General features: G+C 39.5%; 1 protein-coding gene across 4 annotated transcripts in view; it reads left to right on the plus strand.

Annotated features, from left to right (window-relative positions):
- igsf9bb (immunoglobulin superfamily, member 9Bb) overlaps positions 1-17470 on the plus strand; it is a 109702-nt gene that overhangs the window by 80485 nt on the left and 11747 nt on the right. For 2 of the 4 annotated variants that reach the window (XM_058415778.1, XM_058415779.1), the window contains exons 15-19: positions 943-1027; positions 2651-2812; positions 3651-3696; positions 12525-14162; positions 16955-17082. In XM_058415778.1, the coding sequence (XP_058271761.1) occupies positions 943-1027; positions 2651-2812; positions 3651-3696; positions 12525-14162; positions 16955-17082 (2059 nt within the window). The other 2 variants (XM_058415780.1, XM_058415781.1) reach the window with 2 other exon arrangements.

Consider the following 17470-nt stretch of genomic DNA (forward strand, 5'->3'; position numbering starts at 1 on the left):
GTTTAAGCTGCTTTGTCATGCAGCATATTTACATAGTGCTAACTTGCTGTATATTCATCACTGGGGAGATCCATAAAGGCTTCTTGTCACTCTGAAGGTCCTGGGATGGAGATTAAAGGAGGGGTTCAGTGGTAAATTACAATTACAAAACCATTCACATTAAAGGGTCTACTTTGAAAACGTGAAACACTCTCACCACTGGGGGATATATTAGGCAGCAAGTGAACATTTTGTCCTCAAAGTTGATGTTAGAAGCAGGAAAAATGGACAAGCTTAAGGATTTGAGTGAGTTTGACCAAAAGGGCCAAATTGTGATGGCTAGACCACTGGATCAGAGCATCTCCAAAACTGCAGCTCTTGTGGGGTGTTCCCGGTCTGCAGTGGTCAGTATCTATCAAAAGTATCCTTTAGGTCCTGTCAGTATTTTACAGGACTTTAGGATCTTCTGCTAACATCTTGGTGCCAGATACCACAGCACACCTACAGGGATCTAGTGGAGTCCATGCTGTTTTGACAGCAAAAGGGGGACCAACACAATATAAGGCAGGTGGTCATAATGTTATGGCTGATTGGTGTATATACATATATATATATATATATATATATATCCCAAAAACATGTGGGTAGAAGCACTGGCTATTATAAATAGCCCGTGGTTGTTTGTGTGAATGTGTGTAATACTCTGTGATGGAGTGGTGTCCTATTTAGAGGGTAGTTCAGCCTCATGTCGTGTCCTGGGGACAGATTCTGAATCCACTGTGACCCACTCCTTTAATTTTGCCTCTTTCCTCATTTGTAGACTTTTCCCCAATAAATACTGAAGATTTACAGAGAGCCATGAGCTCAGTGATACAGGGATCAGATTTAAATGTTTTTGTTCTTTTGTGTTATATAAGAATTAAGCTGCTAAAAACCTGAATTTTGTAACCTGTGTGTTTACAGGAGGTGTGGTACGAGTTCAGAGTCATGGCAGTCATGGAGGACCTCATCAGTGAACCCAGTAATGTAGTTGGTGTCTCCAGTACAGGTTAGTGGAAATGTTCAATTCTTTACTTTACCACAGCTTTGTTGTCAATTAAAACACAAACCATGTACATCTGTAGATTTGGTGATACTCTACTGCCACCTGCTGGAATTAGTGTTATACTACAGCAATTTAGATCTAAATATTCAATCTTTTCATGTATATCTGCAATTTAGCCTTTTCTTATATACTTACAGAAGAGCTATTTGCTATAGCTATGCAAAGTATTTTTCACATAACTGCTGTTCTAAATATGTGTGAATTTTCTGGTTGGCAAATGAACGTGTAATTGATTGTTATCGAACATTAGCTGGTTTGTTTAAGTGTTGATTTATTTACCATAAAATGTCTTATGAAGGATTAGTAAGGCAGTAAGGCTTGGCTGCCTAATTTTAGCAACATTAGCCTTGTAGTTTTAGAGTTAGTAAGAAAAATATTGCTAATAAGTAATGAGATATAATGAGTAATGAGTAATAATATATTTTTTGTATATTCCTGATTCTTCTCTAGTTCTGTAATCATACACTATATTGGCAAAGGTTTTGGGACACCCCTCCAAATCATTGAATTCAGGTGTTCCGGTCACTTCCATGGCCACAGGTGTATAAAATCCAGCATCTAGGCATGCAGACTGCTTCTCCACACATTTGTGAAAGAATGGGTCGCTCTCAGGAACTCTCAGGAATTCAAGCCTGGTACTGTGATAGGTTTCCTCCTGCGCAATAAGTCCAGTCATGAAATTTCCTTAATACTAATATTCCATGATCAAGTGTATGAATTTTAGAATGTTTTTATCATCACAAATGGAACACTAACATTTTTCTTATCCAGTGTCAGTGCCTGGTAGCCCCACCTCTCTTCCTCTACATTAGCAAAGCTGTGAGTGTTGAGTGTATGAAATGTCCACACTTTGTTTTTGTTTTTTGTTTTTTCTGTTAAATAAGTTCTCACACTATTTATACTACAATACAGCACAGAATAGTGAATAAGTATGTGATTCGGGACGGACCTATAATACTTCTGTTAAAAACACAGCTAAGGCCTTGGATCCATCAGCTGTTAGAGTTCAAGAGAAACCTGAGTAGAAATGGAAATTGTGTTTAGTTAAGTATAATACCTGTGTAGAATTTGTGCTGTTCTTCTAAGATGATGATCATATTATACAGTATATTCTTTCATGTTATGATATACATAATGTCAATATGTATGAGAGTTTAGGGTATGGCTTACATTCTGCCTAATGCTCACAAAAACCCCAAATTATTCATTATTCAGCTTCTAATTACATGATTCAAGTACTATAATTATGGTAATGGTCCATTCAAGGCAAAATAAGCACATTATGCTAATAGCCTATTTATTCTCAATTCGAGGTTGATAAACGTCTGACTTTCTCTGTCTAACTGTTCAGTGAAGGATTTCTTTATGCTGCAAAGTGCCTAAGAATTTACTGTAACATGCACTACTCAAGATTATTGATTGTTGTCCAAAGTTTTTAATAAATCCTGTGAAAGTCCTAAATTATCGCTTGAATATATCATTTCAATGTAGTTTCACAGGCTATGCCGCTGTGTCTCTGCACTCTTCCAGCATGTTTGTCCTAAGACTGCCCTTTGTGTGTGTCAGACTTCTTCCCACCGCCTGACGTGGCAGACGAGGGGATGGCCCGGCCGGTGGTGGCGGGCATCGTGGCTACCATCTGCTTCCTGGCGGCGGCCGTCCTCTTCAGCACACTGGCAGCCTGCTTCGTCAACAAGCAGCGGCGGCGCAAACTCAAGAGGCGACGAGGTGAGAGGCGCCCTCACGGGTCTCACGGTTATTCCCGTCACATTCAGGCCTGTGATTTACACTGGAACCTGCTGCACTGCTCATCAAATACACACTTACACACACTACAAACTCTGTACAGAACTTAACTTCTGTGGACAGTGGAAGTGTTGTGGAATGAGATGTGCAGTGGGCAGTCAGGATAGAAATAGATCAGAATTGTAGAATAAAGTCTGTTTTCTAATACAGAATATAGAGTAAACATATGTGTCTATGTTTCTATATATATTTATCTAGCTATCAATTGATAGATAGATAGATAGATAGATAGATAGATAGATAGATAGATAGATAGATAGATAGATACCACAGTGATTATATATTTTTAATTAACAAAAAACAACAATGATATTTATGTTATTACTTATAGAGGTTTTGAAGAGTCATTACCTCTCCCTTGAATAAATTCTCCTTACAAAATCTATTACCCTTCCAGTGACTGCTGTTTTAAATAAAAAATATTTCGGACCGATCAGATTTAAGAATTCAACAGCTCTGTGGTATGAAACCTTGTTAGGAGGCAAAACTACATTTTTACATTTTTCAATAAATAGAAGTCTCCTTAAAAAGCCTGCTGTAGAAATAAGTGATTCTAGTTTAGCTCTTCCCTAACCAAATAATGCCCTACTGAAACACTACTGAAATAGACGAAGCTCTTAGTTACTGTGATATTAAGAAAGTCATGATACAGTGTGGAGGTGTCACATAGTAGGCTGTATTTATGTCATTCCTGATGAAAACATTTACTTGTTCCTCTTGTGTGTTTTTTTTTGTCTTTGGTCTTGCCTTTTTTAAATAGATCCTCCTCTTTCAATAACACACACCAGAAAAAGCGTGGAGACTCCGTAAGTAACCACTTAATCTTCCACCTCCTCCCTCAGTCTCTGCTAATGTAATGAGTAGTGTGTCCCAGTGCAGGAACCTGACACACAGCCAGTCATTTCCAGCTTCACTCAAAATTAATTACTGGTCAGAGTGAAACCAGTAGCTCACATAAAGTGGTCACAGTGGTCATTTCATCAGGGATCATTTTTGGTAATGCTTTTCATTAAGGTTGCCTTGACTCACATCATTCAACACATTACTGAACAAAGCAAACGGTCAAACATTTCTAGAACATTAACATATTTGGGGATGAATGGCAAAATACAGAAGAGAAATAAAAATAAGTTCTAGTGTTTCCACATGGAGACCAGAGTTCAATAAGTTATCAACAATGCTCTGTAATTTTTGTTCATTTATAAGGACATACTTATGTATATTTAGTCATTGACCGAATAAACAGACAGTTCTGGTGTATTTTATTTTATTTTATAATTTAATTTAATTTTGTACAGTTAACAAACCTCAGTTAATATACTTGCTTGCTTCCTTTGTTGCTTTGTCAATATAAAAACATTCCAAGACAATCCAAGAATTGTAATTAACAGGTAATAATAAACAAAGATAATTAGGTAACTGGAAGACAGACAAGGGTCAAAAACAGGAAGTACAAAAACTTACAGAACCTGAAAGCCAGCTTGGTGTGAGGCATCGCTCTTCCATGTGTGTCACATGTCAATCACATGTATTTGTTTTGATTCATGTCCTGTCTCGACCCTTGTATTGTTATTGGTCATCTTCCCCATGTGCACGTCTTTCATTTCACTCAGTAGTTTGTGTATTTAAACCCTCATGTGTCTCTGTTCTGTGTGAAGCATTGGTCAGAGTTTACTGCCTGTCTCTTCCAACCCATTTTATTTCTGTGTCCCATTTAGGGTTGGGTAAACGGGACCTTTTTCAGTACTTTACATTCTGTGTAATAATTTATTTCAGTGAAGAAATAAGTCCAAACCTCTCAATGTCAACATTTGGTTATTTATTTCAGGACATCTAACATAACAGTAACGTTACTATTTGTTTAACATTAACTGCATGTTACGCAATTTTGATCCGTTAACTAGAAACCTAGAAAACTGCTAACGTTATGGCAACGGCGACCATCACCATGAAAATGTCACTTTCTCCAACAACAGCTTATCAAATTAGCCTGGATAAGTAATCAGCTTAAGATGTTGAATTGTCCTCGATCCTCACTTAACGTTTCGTCGTCCTGGTCCAGGGGTTCGACCTGGGCAGGTGTGTTAGCTGCAGGTACTTCTGTTATTTTGCTGCAGGAGATCAGACTGCTAAATACTGTCCACTCTTGAGCTTTTAAATACATGTGGTGTTTGATTAGCTGCTTCCTGAGGGCAGATGTGTTTCCATGACCATCCTTGAATTTAGAATTACGAATATTGAAAATAGTGTTGTCTGCATCGAATTTTATAAAATACGACCACCAAACGTTTTCGGTTAGCCGTTGTTGTGTTGCGTTCTCAGGTACTGAAATTTGGCACTGATTGATTTAATGTGAACCGGTACTCTGTAGTAGCTACATTATTCGGTCGGTACCCTTAAAAGTACAGAGTTCGGTACCCCACCCTAGTCATATTACTTATATTCTTGATCTTGTTTTCATTTCCTGGTTCATGTGTGTGGATTAACATTTACATTTTTATTTGCTGATCGTTTCACCTCTACCTGTTTCCCGTTCTCAATTTGGACTCACATTTGGATTGGTCAGCCTGCCTCTCTCCAATAAACACTTTAAATTACTTTCCGCTCCAGGCACATGGACCTAAAGTAACACAAAATACACAATAAGACAGAGACGTGGTAGACAATATAATCAAGAGAGAAGTTGTCTTTATTTGTCACATATACATTACTGCAGAGTGAAATTTTTTCTTCTCATATCCCATCCTTGGGGGTTGTGGTCAGAGCGCAAGGTCAGCCATGATGCAGTGCCCCTGGAGCAGGGTGGGTTGGGGGCCTTGCTCAAGGGCCCAGCAGTGGCAGCTTGGCAGTGCTGGGGCCTGAACCCTAATCTTCTGGTCAATGACCCACTTGAGCTACCAAAAAAGGACAGGTGAACACAAACCAGTGACAGGACAAAGCTGGAGACAGGACCAAATCATAAACAAAGACATGGCAGTGTAACAAAAGTACATGATGTGAAACAGTGGAGAACATGCTGAAGCCTGGATCTGAATTTCATTATCGTTACACTCTGGTGTTTGGTACATGAGGAGCTGTCATGCTATTTATAAATTATTTATTACCCCTATAACCGGTTTAGCGAAATAATAAATTAGAATAGAGTTTGTGCCATGATTATGCAGTGCCATGGTCATTAGGGAGGTCTACACGATCTTGTTCATACAGTTACAAATGAGCATTTTGTCTTGTACTATATAAGGGTTCAAGCAGAGGTTTAAATCAGCAGGATTATTTGTAGGATTTCCTTCTAATTACACAAGATATAAACTCACTGGCCACTTTAATAGAAGCGCCTGTATCCATGCTCATTTATGCAATTATTTATCTCTGAAACTGGACAGTTGAGGTTGAAGAAAACGACCAGATGATGTTTTAACAATCTTCAAACTGTCCACTTTCAGTAAGATCTTAGCCTTGCAGTCCTGTTTATTCTGAAATGCTTTTCTGTTCACTATGTTTGTAAAGTGTGATTATTCTATTTCAACATTTCAAATCAAACTAGACTGGCCTGTCCTCTGTCCTGTGCTAGTCTTCAAGGTGTTCCTGCCTGCAGAACTGTAGCTCACTGTTGCTCTAGAATGGATAATTGTACAGATGAGCAGGTGGTCAAATGGTCAGTGAGAGTATCTCTGTTCATGTAGTGAACTGTAATGTTTCCCATCTTTAGCTCTGGAAGGTTCTTCTGTGTTTCAGTACACTACGGATTCAGGATTCTTTTGTTACGCAAGTGTTCTGCGATGGAAATGAGTTTTAAGTGTAGGTGCTGGTGTTGTAATTGACATAGCAACTGGTACTGCACAGGGATGTAATGGCATTATGCTGTCATAAAGGCTCTTTTTGAAAGAAGAGCACATCCTTTAGTTAACCATGTATACTCGGTTAAATGCGAGGCTTATCTCAGTTTCCCTGTGGAGCTAATTTGCCTGTTATTCTATCCTAAGGCATTTGTTAACATTTTATTTTAAAGTGCTTTTACATTTTTATTTTACCTTATGGGTCGAGTGAAATGATCTCTTCATTAAGAATACATTTTTTCTATTCCTCCGAGATGTTTTTCTTTAAAGTAAACTCATTGTACATATGTTGATTACAATTGCTGACTGGTTTTTAAACACTGTTACTCAAGACTCTAGTTAAAAGACTCATTTTTATCCATAATGAGCTTGTTGTCATAATGCCAGTGTCTTCTCTGGATAGCACACAGACAGAAATGGCCTTGGGTCTGATTATACTTACATGAGCAATTTTTAATTTATATATAATTATATTAATAATTTAATTAATGAGTCCCTGTTTTTATTCAGAACTGATATATTTTATTGGCAAAAGTTTGTGAACAACTGGCTAGTCACATTTACATGTCCCCATTTGCTGTAATAACCTCATTCAGCCCCAGGATCTTTAGTGAGGTCAGACTCTGAGGTCGACTCAGGAGGTCTGGGGTGCAGTCTGCATTCCAGTTCATCCTAAAGGTACTCCAGTTTGGCTTCATGGTTCTATCCGGGATAACTGTGTGCTTCCTACTTTGTGACAAGAAACATATATAATGTGTGATGGTCAGATGGCCATGTACGTTTGGTCAGATAGTATATCAATATAACTCAGCATATTGATCTAAAATTTAAGGTTTTAAGGAAGTTAAGGTAAGAATACAGATTCTTAGATGTTTCTTCATATCTCAGATTTGCTTTATTTAATTTTGCACTGGACACATACATCTGGTTTATCAGTAAGAATGGACTAAGGTGTGTGTGATGTTCTTATTTTTGTTTGTCAGCTGTGTTACTCTGTAGCTCCAGTGCAAAATTAAAGAAACTTTCCAAATGGGTTTTGATTAATGGATTACATTTGTGCTACAGGGCAGAATTTCATTTTTGGCCGATTTTTTTCTGTTTTTTGTTACAGCAAAGGTGCAAAAAAATGTTTGTTTTTTTAATGCAAATAGTATAAGAAATTTGGTCGGTTCACCCGTCAGCAGCTGTAATTGTGAATTCTCGTGCTAATTTGTCACAGTAAATGTCCAGTCTGTATTCTGCTTTGGTTTGAAAGATGCTGCTTCCAGGCTTCCAACATTGCTTTTCTTATTTCTGTTTTATTTTACAATAGAATTCTAACATAAAGTACTCTTATTAAATGCTTTTAAGCTAGTACAGCTAATATAAAAGATTTCCTTTATTCAGCATTGCGAGCAATATCATCTCATGTTGAGAAAAGTGTAATAAGAGACCACTGAAGTGCGCTTAAGTTTCCCAGATTATATTTAATTTTTTTTCTTTCCCATCTTGGTGTTGTCACTCGTCCTGACTTGGATATCTGGAAGCTAAACATCATTGACGACCTTCGTGCTCCCCTACCCCTTCCTTCTGTTTCTGTTATGTTTCCTGTCGCAGGGCTCCTCTAACCCCCCTGCCTGGCATAGAGCCCGTGTGGGAGGGGCCGGATGAGAGCAGGCTCAGGCCGCCGCCTTCAAGCCGTCAGTGAGTGCCTGTACCTCGCGCAGCCGAGCGTGCACTGGCTTGGCCGCATGTCCCATGTGCACTGCCTACGGGCACGGTTGTAGGGGCGGACACCCCAAAGAACTCGCCTCAGCCCTTTTTTATTTTCCACTTTTGCCTGTCTCACATCCATCCATACAAACGCCTAGCTCTGAGCAGCGTGCCGACCTTTCAGTGTCTCGGCTGTTGAGTCATGTTTGTCCAGCAGGAGGCGATGCTTGGTCATGGAGTTGCCATGTGACTTATTTTTAGGGAAAGTCTGTAAAAGCGGCTGCTTTTTGATGCAATGAAAAAAAGGATGCTTAAATCAAGTGATCGTACAGTGATTGATGTCGTCACATTTTCACTTTATTTAAATATACAGTATCATCCATTTATCCATTTATATATCACTGGTTAATTCAGCTTGACTGGATTAACTCCATGCTTCAGTTAGCGTGTAAAAGGGTGAGATATAGGGGTGAGCTTTTATTCTCCTTCGAGAACCATCTTATTCTGCCTGGCTGAGCGTCTCTAGGCCACATTCAGCACGCATCTTGCCGACCTCTAGGTTGTTTTCACCCCACAGGCTCTCACTGGTCAGCCTGCTGCTTCTCCATATCCTCATGTCTTTTCTAATATTATTTCTGCAGGCTTCTGGACGTCCCTGATCAAGTTGCACACTTTTGGGTTTAGATAATGATTTATTTTAGTCATAACATTACTAAAACCACTTTCTATCATGTAACAAATATAGCACAGGAGATACCTTAGGTCCATTATAACATGCCAAGAAACGAGTCTATGCTTTTGTGTTGTTATTTTCTTGAATGCTGTACTGCACTGCTCACAGGATTCGACAGACAGCTGGAATATCACAGAGAGCTAGCCTTCTCTATATTCTCTTTTCTGTCTGGTGGAGCAGAGCCTTTAGTCTTTATGCAGCAAAGATCTGGAAGACTATAAAACTATAAAATGCTAAAAGCTTTGTTTTTTACGCGTTCCTTTTCAGCTTTTAACTAGCTGTTTATTATTAAACTTTTTTCTATTTATTTATACTATATCATGAATAATCTTATTAATTGTTTTTTATAGTTTTATTATAGTATATAGTTTTATGATTATTGCTTTCTTCTTTTCTTCTGATTGCTAATATTTATTCCATTTTAATTATTTAAATATTTTACATTTTATACTAGTTTTTTTTTTACTATATTCTTAATTTTGTTGCTTTATTTCCATTTTTTCCCAATATACGAAAGATGCAATAGAAAATAAGTTAAATAAAGAAAATACAGACTTTATGTAAATGCTGTCATGAGCTCGTAGACTGTTAACAGCTTGATGGTTAGAGTGTTATGAGTCAATGTGATGTGTTTTAATTTCCTCTTCTGTTGTATATTCTCTGTGTGTGGCATCCTGGGCCAACTTTCTTCAATGCACCACTAGCCACTAGTGTCAGTGATGGACAGATAATCTGCCAGCTGGTATTACTGGTGAAGTGGTTAGGTTGATGTCTGCTTCACTACGGCACAAAACCAACAACTTGATCAAAGCCTGACGTTCACTGCATGACGAAAGCACACTTAGCTACCAGTGACATCATTTCTACAACACATATGTTTTCTTAAATTAGAGGTATGAAAGTGTGTTATGGGCAGAGAATCCATTTTCTGGTAAAATATTTATTTTTTTATAAAGTCTGTTGTATAAGCCTGTTCCTAAATCCTAAATTCTAACACTGTTTTGTTTGCGGTTTAGGAGGACACAGTGAAGCTGTCTATTGTGTTAACTTCATGATGTTCCTATCAGATTTTCAGATTTCGATGGTCAGCGCCCTCTGAATGGCTGCATCTATGTGACCAAAACTCCACTTCACACCAGAGCTTGACCGCGAGCGGCACACATTCCTGCATCAACTCCTTTTCTCTTCTTAATCTTATTTTTATTCATTGTTTTGGCGATCTAATGTTTTGCAGATATCACTTATGAGTGTACATGGTAATTGAAGAAACACGTTCTGATCTGTTTACACTGCTTCCTTAATCTTGTAGTACAGTAGTAGTAGTAGCTTGGAGTCTATTCTAGAGCCAGTGTTTAGTGCTTTTAGTAATATTGCTTTTGCAGTTTTAATGTATTGTGTTACACATTTCACGCCCATCTGAGGTGAAATGGCAGGATTGGCCTTTGGAGATTGGACATGTTTAAATGGGTCAATTTCGAATGAGCTTCTTGGTTTTCTTTCAACACTTTTAGTTCCTTTATTTAATTTATGAACAAGTTTTAAGTGTTATGACTCACACACTTTAGAATAATCACATCTTGCCAGTAATTAAATAGAGCTTTTACACATTCACATCCTCATTTGGCTCAATCAGCTGCAAGAGCATGTGCATAATGCGTGGGTAAATCTGCTTTTGCTGCATTTCCTCATGTATGAAGATGATTTGGTTGGCATCTCTGTTCAAGCCTCATACATTTGTGACAGTCATAATGAAAAATAAACTGCATTATCATTCAGGTTAACAAAAAATAGGTGTAGGACATTGTTTAGCCCAATAGATGTTTCTGAGAAACACAAAAGCTCAAGCATAAGAAAGAGTTTTAGTTCAAAAACAAAACAAACAAAAAAATCTGACCTGATGTAAATGATTAGCGCTTTGCTCTGATCCAACACTGCTGATGAATATAAGATTCTCCTCTCAGGATGACATCATTGACTTCAATGTTGGTCATCAGGAGGCAGTTGCCATGGAAACCCAGCATCGTCACTGCAGCCAGCACAGGCACAAAGTGTAATGATTCAGCAGAAACAAGGCTTTAGCTGATACTGCTACTAATAAAATCATTGCAGCTCTGATCTTCCTGCTTTTTTCTGGGTGGTTGTTTTATTGTGTTTCCTGAAATAAAATTAACCTCTTTGTCCAGAATCTGATTTTGTTTTTCTAAAAACGAGTGTTTATTAGTTAAGTGTAGACACAATTTGCATATTTTTACCTTCCAGAAAGGCACAACATAAAGATATAAAATCACTAAATGAAGTCTGAGTACACGGTCTCAGCAAAGTTTATCTGTTACAAGACAATGGAATGACTTAAATGAACTAAGATATATCTTAGCAGATTACTCAAACGTTGAGAAAGGGAAGATAATTTCGTTCATAACAATTAAACATATCTGGGGCCCTGAAGAAAGTCATTGTGTTAATCTCAGTTCAGGAGGATTACAGGGCTGAGCACTTGAGAGGAATGAATGTGCAAAACAATCCTTCAACTGCTGATAGAGTATAATTTGCTCGAAAGCATTAGCATGATGCTAATTAATGCTAATAAATGATACAATGTACAATAGACCTTAGTAAAATGTTAATAGTAAAATTAATAAACGGTTAGTATCATGGTAGGTGGCATGCTGGCTCCATCCTGAGCTTGTGTTACTGGAGATTCCTCCGGGTTCTCAGGTTTCTTCCCATGTGCAAAACCATGTGGATAGGTTACTCTAAATTACCCTTGTGTGTGAACGAGTGTGTGAATATGTGTAATGCTGTGTGATTGACTGGCATCTCATCCTTTCATGATACCCCAGTGTTGATCCACCCAGACACTGACCAAGATAAAGTAGTTACATTACTGAAGACTTTCTAATACATATATATATATGTATTTATATAGCAAAGTTTATAGAAGAATATATTTAGCCAGATGAACTGTCAGCACATACTTGTCTCACTCCTTCACCTTAAAGTTTATAACCTTGTTTGCATGGCACTCACATATCCTTTTTTTCCTCTCACTGAAAGAAATTCAGAATGGCTTCACTGTCAGTTGGGTCAAGCAATTGAAAATTGTGTCTGTGTTCATGTATGGAATACTTGGCTTGAGGTTATAATATAAATTCACAAGATTGCATTACCTTTTAATAAGCAGCATTTCACACTCCAGGGATTTGCTTGCCAATTGTTTACCTAGCACTAACGTCTTTAAAGAATGTCAGCAGGAGATCTGAGAAAAGCTGAAATTATTTTCATACATGATATGTTAAGCTTTTTAAAATCTGATCAGAATAAATTGTGATAAATTTACTGCAACTAATGGTTTTCCCTGTCTTTCTTTCTTCAGGCCATCTTCTGGAAAGATGAGTCCAGAGAGTGTCCGATCCATTGGAGCTCCATCGGAGTCATCTGAGGATGGATCACGAGCTAAGAAAAGTCCTGCCAAGGAGAAGGAGCTTTCTTTATACAAGAAGACCAAAAGAGCAATAATTAGCAAGAAATATAGTGTCTCTAAACATGAAGCTGAGGCTACTACACCTATTGAGTTAATCAGTCGTGGGCCAGATGGTCGCTTTGTCATGGATCCCACTGACATAGACGCACCTGTCAAGCCTAGGCGTATTGAGGGCTTCCCCTTTGTGGAAGAGTCAGACCTTTACCCAGAATTTCGACAGTCTGATGAAGAGAATGATGATCCAGGCCCCATGCCTCCTATGATGGCCACTCTCAGACCCCATCAGATCTCTCCCATTTCTTCCAGCCAGGAGTCTTACTTGCAGCCCCCAGCCTATAGCCCCCGCTTCCAGAGGCCACTTGAAGGGATGACCATCATGGAAAGCAGTCGACTTCAGGCCATGGGGCAGATCCGTGGTGCTCCTCATTTTCGAGCCTTTTCTCATGGCCAGTTCTACTTGGGCAGCTACTTGGGCAGTCCTGGAGAACCTGAGCCTCCACCTCCTTTCTACATGCCAGACACCAGCCCACTTAGCTCAGTAATGTCTTCACCCCCTTACCACCTTGAGGGGCCTTTTGGTCATCCAACCATACCAGAGGAAATCAGTGAAGGAGAGATTCAGCACTATGCAGTCTCAGGCTGCTCCCTTCCCTTGACACACACATCGTCCCGTTCCCCAGATATATGGCAACGGCCTGATTTCTCCTTTGCCACGTTTGAGGGTCCTCACTTCATATTCCCACCCCACCACCCTTTGCAATTTCACCGGGAACCTTCTCTTCCACCACCCCTCATTCTCCCTCCTAGTGCTCTCCCACCTGCCTCCATTCATATACCTTCCTATCCTGGTATTCTTCAGCTGGAGGCCCCAAAGAGTCGGCTAGGCAAGTCTCCCAGCAAAGTGAAGCCTCAGGGCCTTCCAGCCAAGCATTTACCTATGCAAGAGGCACAGAGTCTAGGGCAGCTAAGACACACAAGCCACGGTATGGGTGTGCCGGTATTGCCTTACCCTGACCCAGCGTCTCACATTGTTGGTCCTAGCTCATTTGGAAGCCTGGATACCCGTTGGTATGAGTTAACTCCCAGGCTCAGTCCCAGACAGCCCCGTAGGATGGAACCCAGCATGGTGGTACTCCAGCCTTCCCGTCTCTCACCCCTAACTCAAAGCCCGATTAGCTCTCATGAGGGTTCTCCAGAGATTGTAGTCCGCCCCAGGCCCCGTCCTAGCATTGTCCAGCCTTCAATTCCCCCTGGGATGTCTGAAATAACCCTGCAGCCACCTTCTTCTGTTAGCTTTTCAAAAAGATCCTCACCTTCTTCTTCCCCTGCTCAAGGCCAAGGAAGCCGACGGGCAAGTCCTATTTACCGCTCCCACATGGCCTTTGGCACCTCAGCAACAAGCTATCCATCCCAATCTCCATCACCCCCCATGGAAAGCAGCAGAATTTTTGGACAGATGCCAACCCAGAGGAGGAGTGAGGAGGAGATTCTGCCATCAGAACCCTCTCCGCCCCAGCTATCAGCTTCAGGGTAAGTTCCACGGGGTTACGAAAAAGTTCTTTGTAGTAAAAAAGTATAATAGGCAATTTATTTATAAAAGTAGACAACCTTTCTAACTGCCCATGAAGGTAGAGCAGTTTTACCTGTGTTTGCTAAATAAAATAACTGCATCGAACGTCATGTTTTCTTTTCTAAACTGCCATCAATGCCTTACATTTTGCAAACCATTCAGAATCATTTTCTACATAGATGATGTTGTCCTATAACCTTGTAGCTCTCAGTCTCACTGATGCTGCTTTTCATGTCAAACATCAATGTTCATTCATAAGGTCTGTGAAGCACTTAAAGACACTTGTCTGAAAATTTATTTGATATCAGGGCAAAAAATATATATAAGCTCAGGACAGGATGGATTATTTGCTTCACAGATATGGTGACAGACCTTTTGGGGCTCAGTCACTCAATGAGTGCTATATTAAGTCAATTTAAAATGCAGCACCAAAGCCCCTTAAAAGCCTGGAATCAGAGGAACACCACCACTGGACCCCAGCCTTTCCATTCTGTGTCATTCTGCTTTACCCTGCCTTTCACCCAACAGGAGGAACCCCCGTGCATCCCAATTGACTTTTCTCAGTCAAAATAAAGCCCTGTTTTGACTAACTCCAGGCTTTTTAGGATGACTTACAGAGATTGATTTAGACGTGTCCAGCACAGCAGGCACAGGCCTCCTCTCACGATCCTTAGTAATATGACTGCATGATTGCTTCTCCCACACCTCCCTTTCCTCCATCACCCAGGTCACCCCAGCTCTGACTGCCAGGGGGAGGCTTGTTGGGCGAATCGCGTTGCAGGGACTGTCCGCTCTCATCTGTTGCAATGTCGTCATCATCTCAATTAGGGGCAGTTGGTCATTCTTGATGACTCCTGGAGTCTTACCTGCTTTGTTTTTGATTGATCTCAGCTATCTGGGCAGCGTTGTTGTGACCAGGTCCTCTACACCGCAATAGGTAAGGGTTGGATCCATGTCTGAAAGGGGGGGGCAGCAGGTGGGGCTTTTATTCACCTCGTTCTTTAAAGGGGAATACGAGTCTGAGAGTCTTGATTTATTTAGTTTGCTACACCAACCTGCATTTCTGTTCTTTTTCTTTTTGTTCTTATGTTATGAGAAGCTACGCATTTAAGTTCTGCAGTCTTGAATCCTATATGCATTCTCGTCTCAGTATGCATATGTAGGTTTTATAGATATTCAGTAATATGTCATAGATCATGTGGTCAACTTTACTTGCTTTACCTGTGTTTTTTTCCTAAATGTGAAAAACACAAAGGACATTTAGGATTGTGATCACTTTTTTTGCTAGTGAATCAGTGCCATGAAGGCTCCAAAATGAACCAGTGGAGCAAAATCTTGAACCTAGTTTTATGAAATCATGTAATCATGTAGTTACACAATATATGAGTTATGGATTAAAAGCATGAGATATTTTAAACATGGCCTCAGTTCCAAAGTGCATTGCATTTTTGTTATTGTTATACATTAGGGCAAAAAAAAAAAAAAAAAAAAAACTACTGGCCCTTTTAAGCACTCTCATCATCATAAATCCAAATGCACATGTGTTTACTTATACATTTGGACTGCAGAACACTCTCCCACTCAAAGGGAGAAAGTATACTTCCATAAAAGCTCATGCACTTCGTTTTGTAATGGGGAAAATACTACTGGCTCTGGGCACCGTAAATACATTCTCTTTTTATTTGTGGCTTTTGCCCAGTGAAGTGCTTTTCAGAGTATTCCCCTTTAAAGTTCTGTTCCATGTGCAAAATTCCATGCATGCCATCGCTAAATATTGCTCTTCAGTTGAAAAAAAACAAACAAATATCTGAATAAATTCTTGTTACATTTGTTGTCTGAGTGCTTTGTTTTACTTTTCATTATGTGACTGTTCCCAAGTAGCCATTTCCCCTCCCGCCATCTCTCCCCCTGTCAGCATGGTGAAGCCCATTGTAGACAGTATTCATGTCTATGAACACATTTTTGAAGATGCTTTGTCGCTCAGCTGTGATTTTCCCCCTCTACTAATGGCTTCTAATTTCTCTTGGCAGCCCCGGCAGATGGAAGGGCCCTTTATAATGCTCTTTTTCTTGTTTCACCGTGCCTCGTCAGAGCCGTGTGTGTGTGTGTGTGTATGTGTGTGTGTGTGGCTGAGTATGTGGGCTGCATTTTAAGTGCCTCCATACTGTATTTGGATGGGAAGACTGTGAATACAACCTATTTTTAAGGAAGTTTAAGGATGTATACTTTCCTTTCCACAAAAGTAGATATTATTATTATTATTATTATTATTATTATTATTATTATTATTATTATTATTTCTTACTACCATTACATTTTGTTCTTCAATAATTTCTCTTCAAACTGATATCAGTATCTTACCAGTATCATACCAAGGTATTCCTAGTTAATTTATTGTAGAAGTAATGTTCATCAAGCTTTGTTTTCAAAATTCCTCTTTGCTGTGAACAATAATACTGTACTAATGAGAAAGCACATGTACACCTCTATAGCCCTGAGTATACCTCTCTTTCCACTCAAATAAATTCCGGCTCCATAACTGTCATGCTGAACAAACTGGCCGATTCCGAGAGTGTGGATGTCTTGGACTGGTTCGTAGGCAATCTGGTGCGCCTATAGCTTGGCACTGAGAGCAGTAACTTGACAAGGATTGGGCCAAGCCATATGTGACCAGTGTCTTATCAATAGAAAGGCACAGGACAGCTTTTCTCCTGTGTGAAAGCCCTTTGCCCTTTCTTTGTTCTCTGTGCAGAAAACGTCGAGGTACACCGAGTGGTCCTGCAGGGTCTGAGAGGATAGAAGCACTGAGATATCAACGTGTCAAAAAAGCCAAGAAGGTTGTGGTTAACAATAACAACTCCAAGGCCAGAAAGAAAATGGGTGAGAGCTCACTCATTCTCCTTTTTTTTCTTTTTTTTTGCTAGCCATATGCAGTGGTGATTTAGCTTATTTTTTGTTAATGGTGAAAAACACAGATTGTCACATTGGACCTTATGCGTTAAAGTTGCACTGAAATTAATGTGAATTTGAGTGTCTATAATGACGTGTGAATGTTTCCGATTCATGAAACAATTTCATGATAAAAAACAAGCATTGCGATTTGAGCATTTGTGATTTCAACACTCATTTGAACTGTAAATGTCATGCTCCTACCCAGCAGTCTCATATGTTAATATCATATGCATATGACACATAACTTGATTTACACTTATGCACATCTAATTTACATGAAACACATCCTAATTTATGCAGACGCTCTGACAATCGA

The sequence above is a fragment of the Hemibagrus wyckioides genome, linkage group LG18, assembly GCF_019097595.1.
Source record: "Hemibagrus wyckioides isolate EC202008001 linkage group LG18, SWU_Hwy_1.0, whole genome shotgun sequence".
NCBI lineage: Eukaryota > Metazoa > Chordata > Actinopteri > Siluriformes > Bagridae > Hemibagrus > Hemibagrus wyckioides.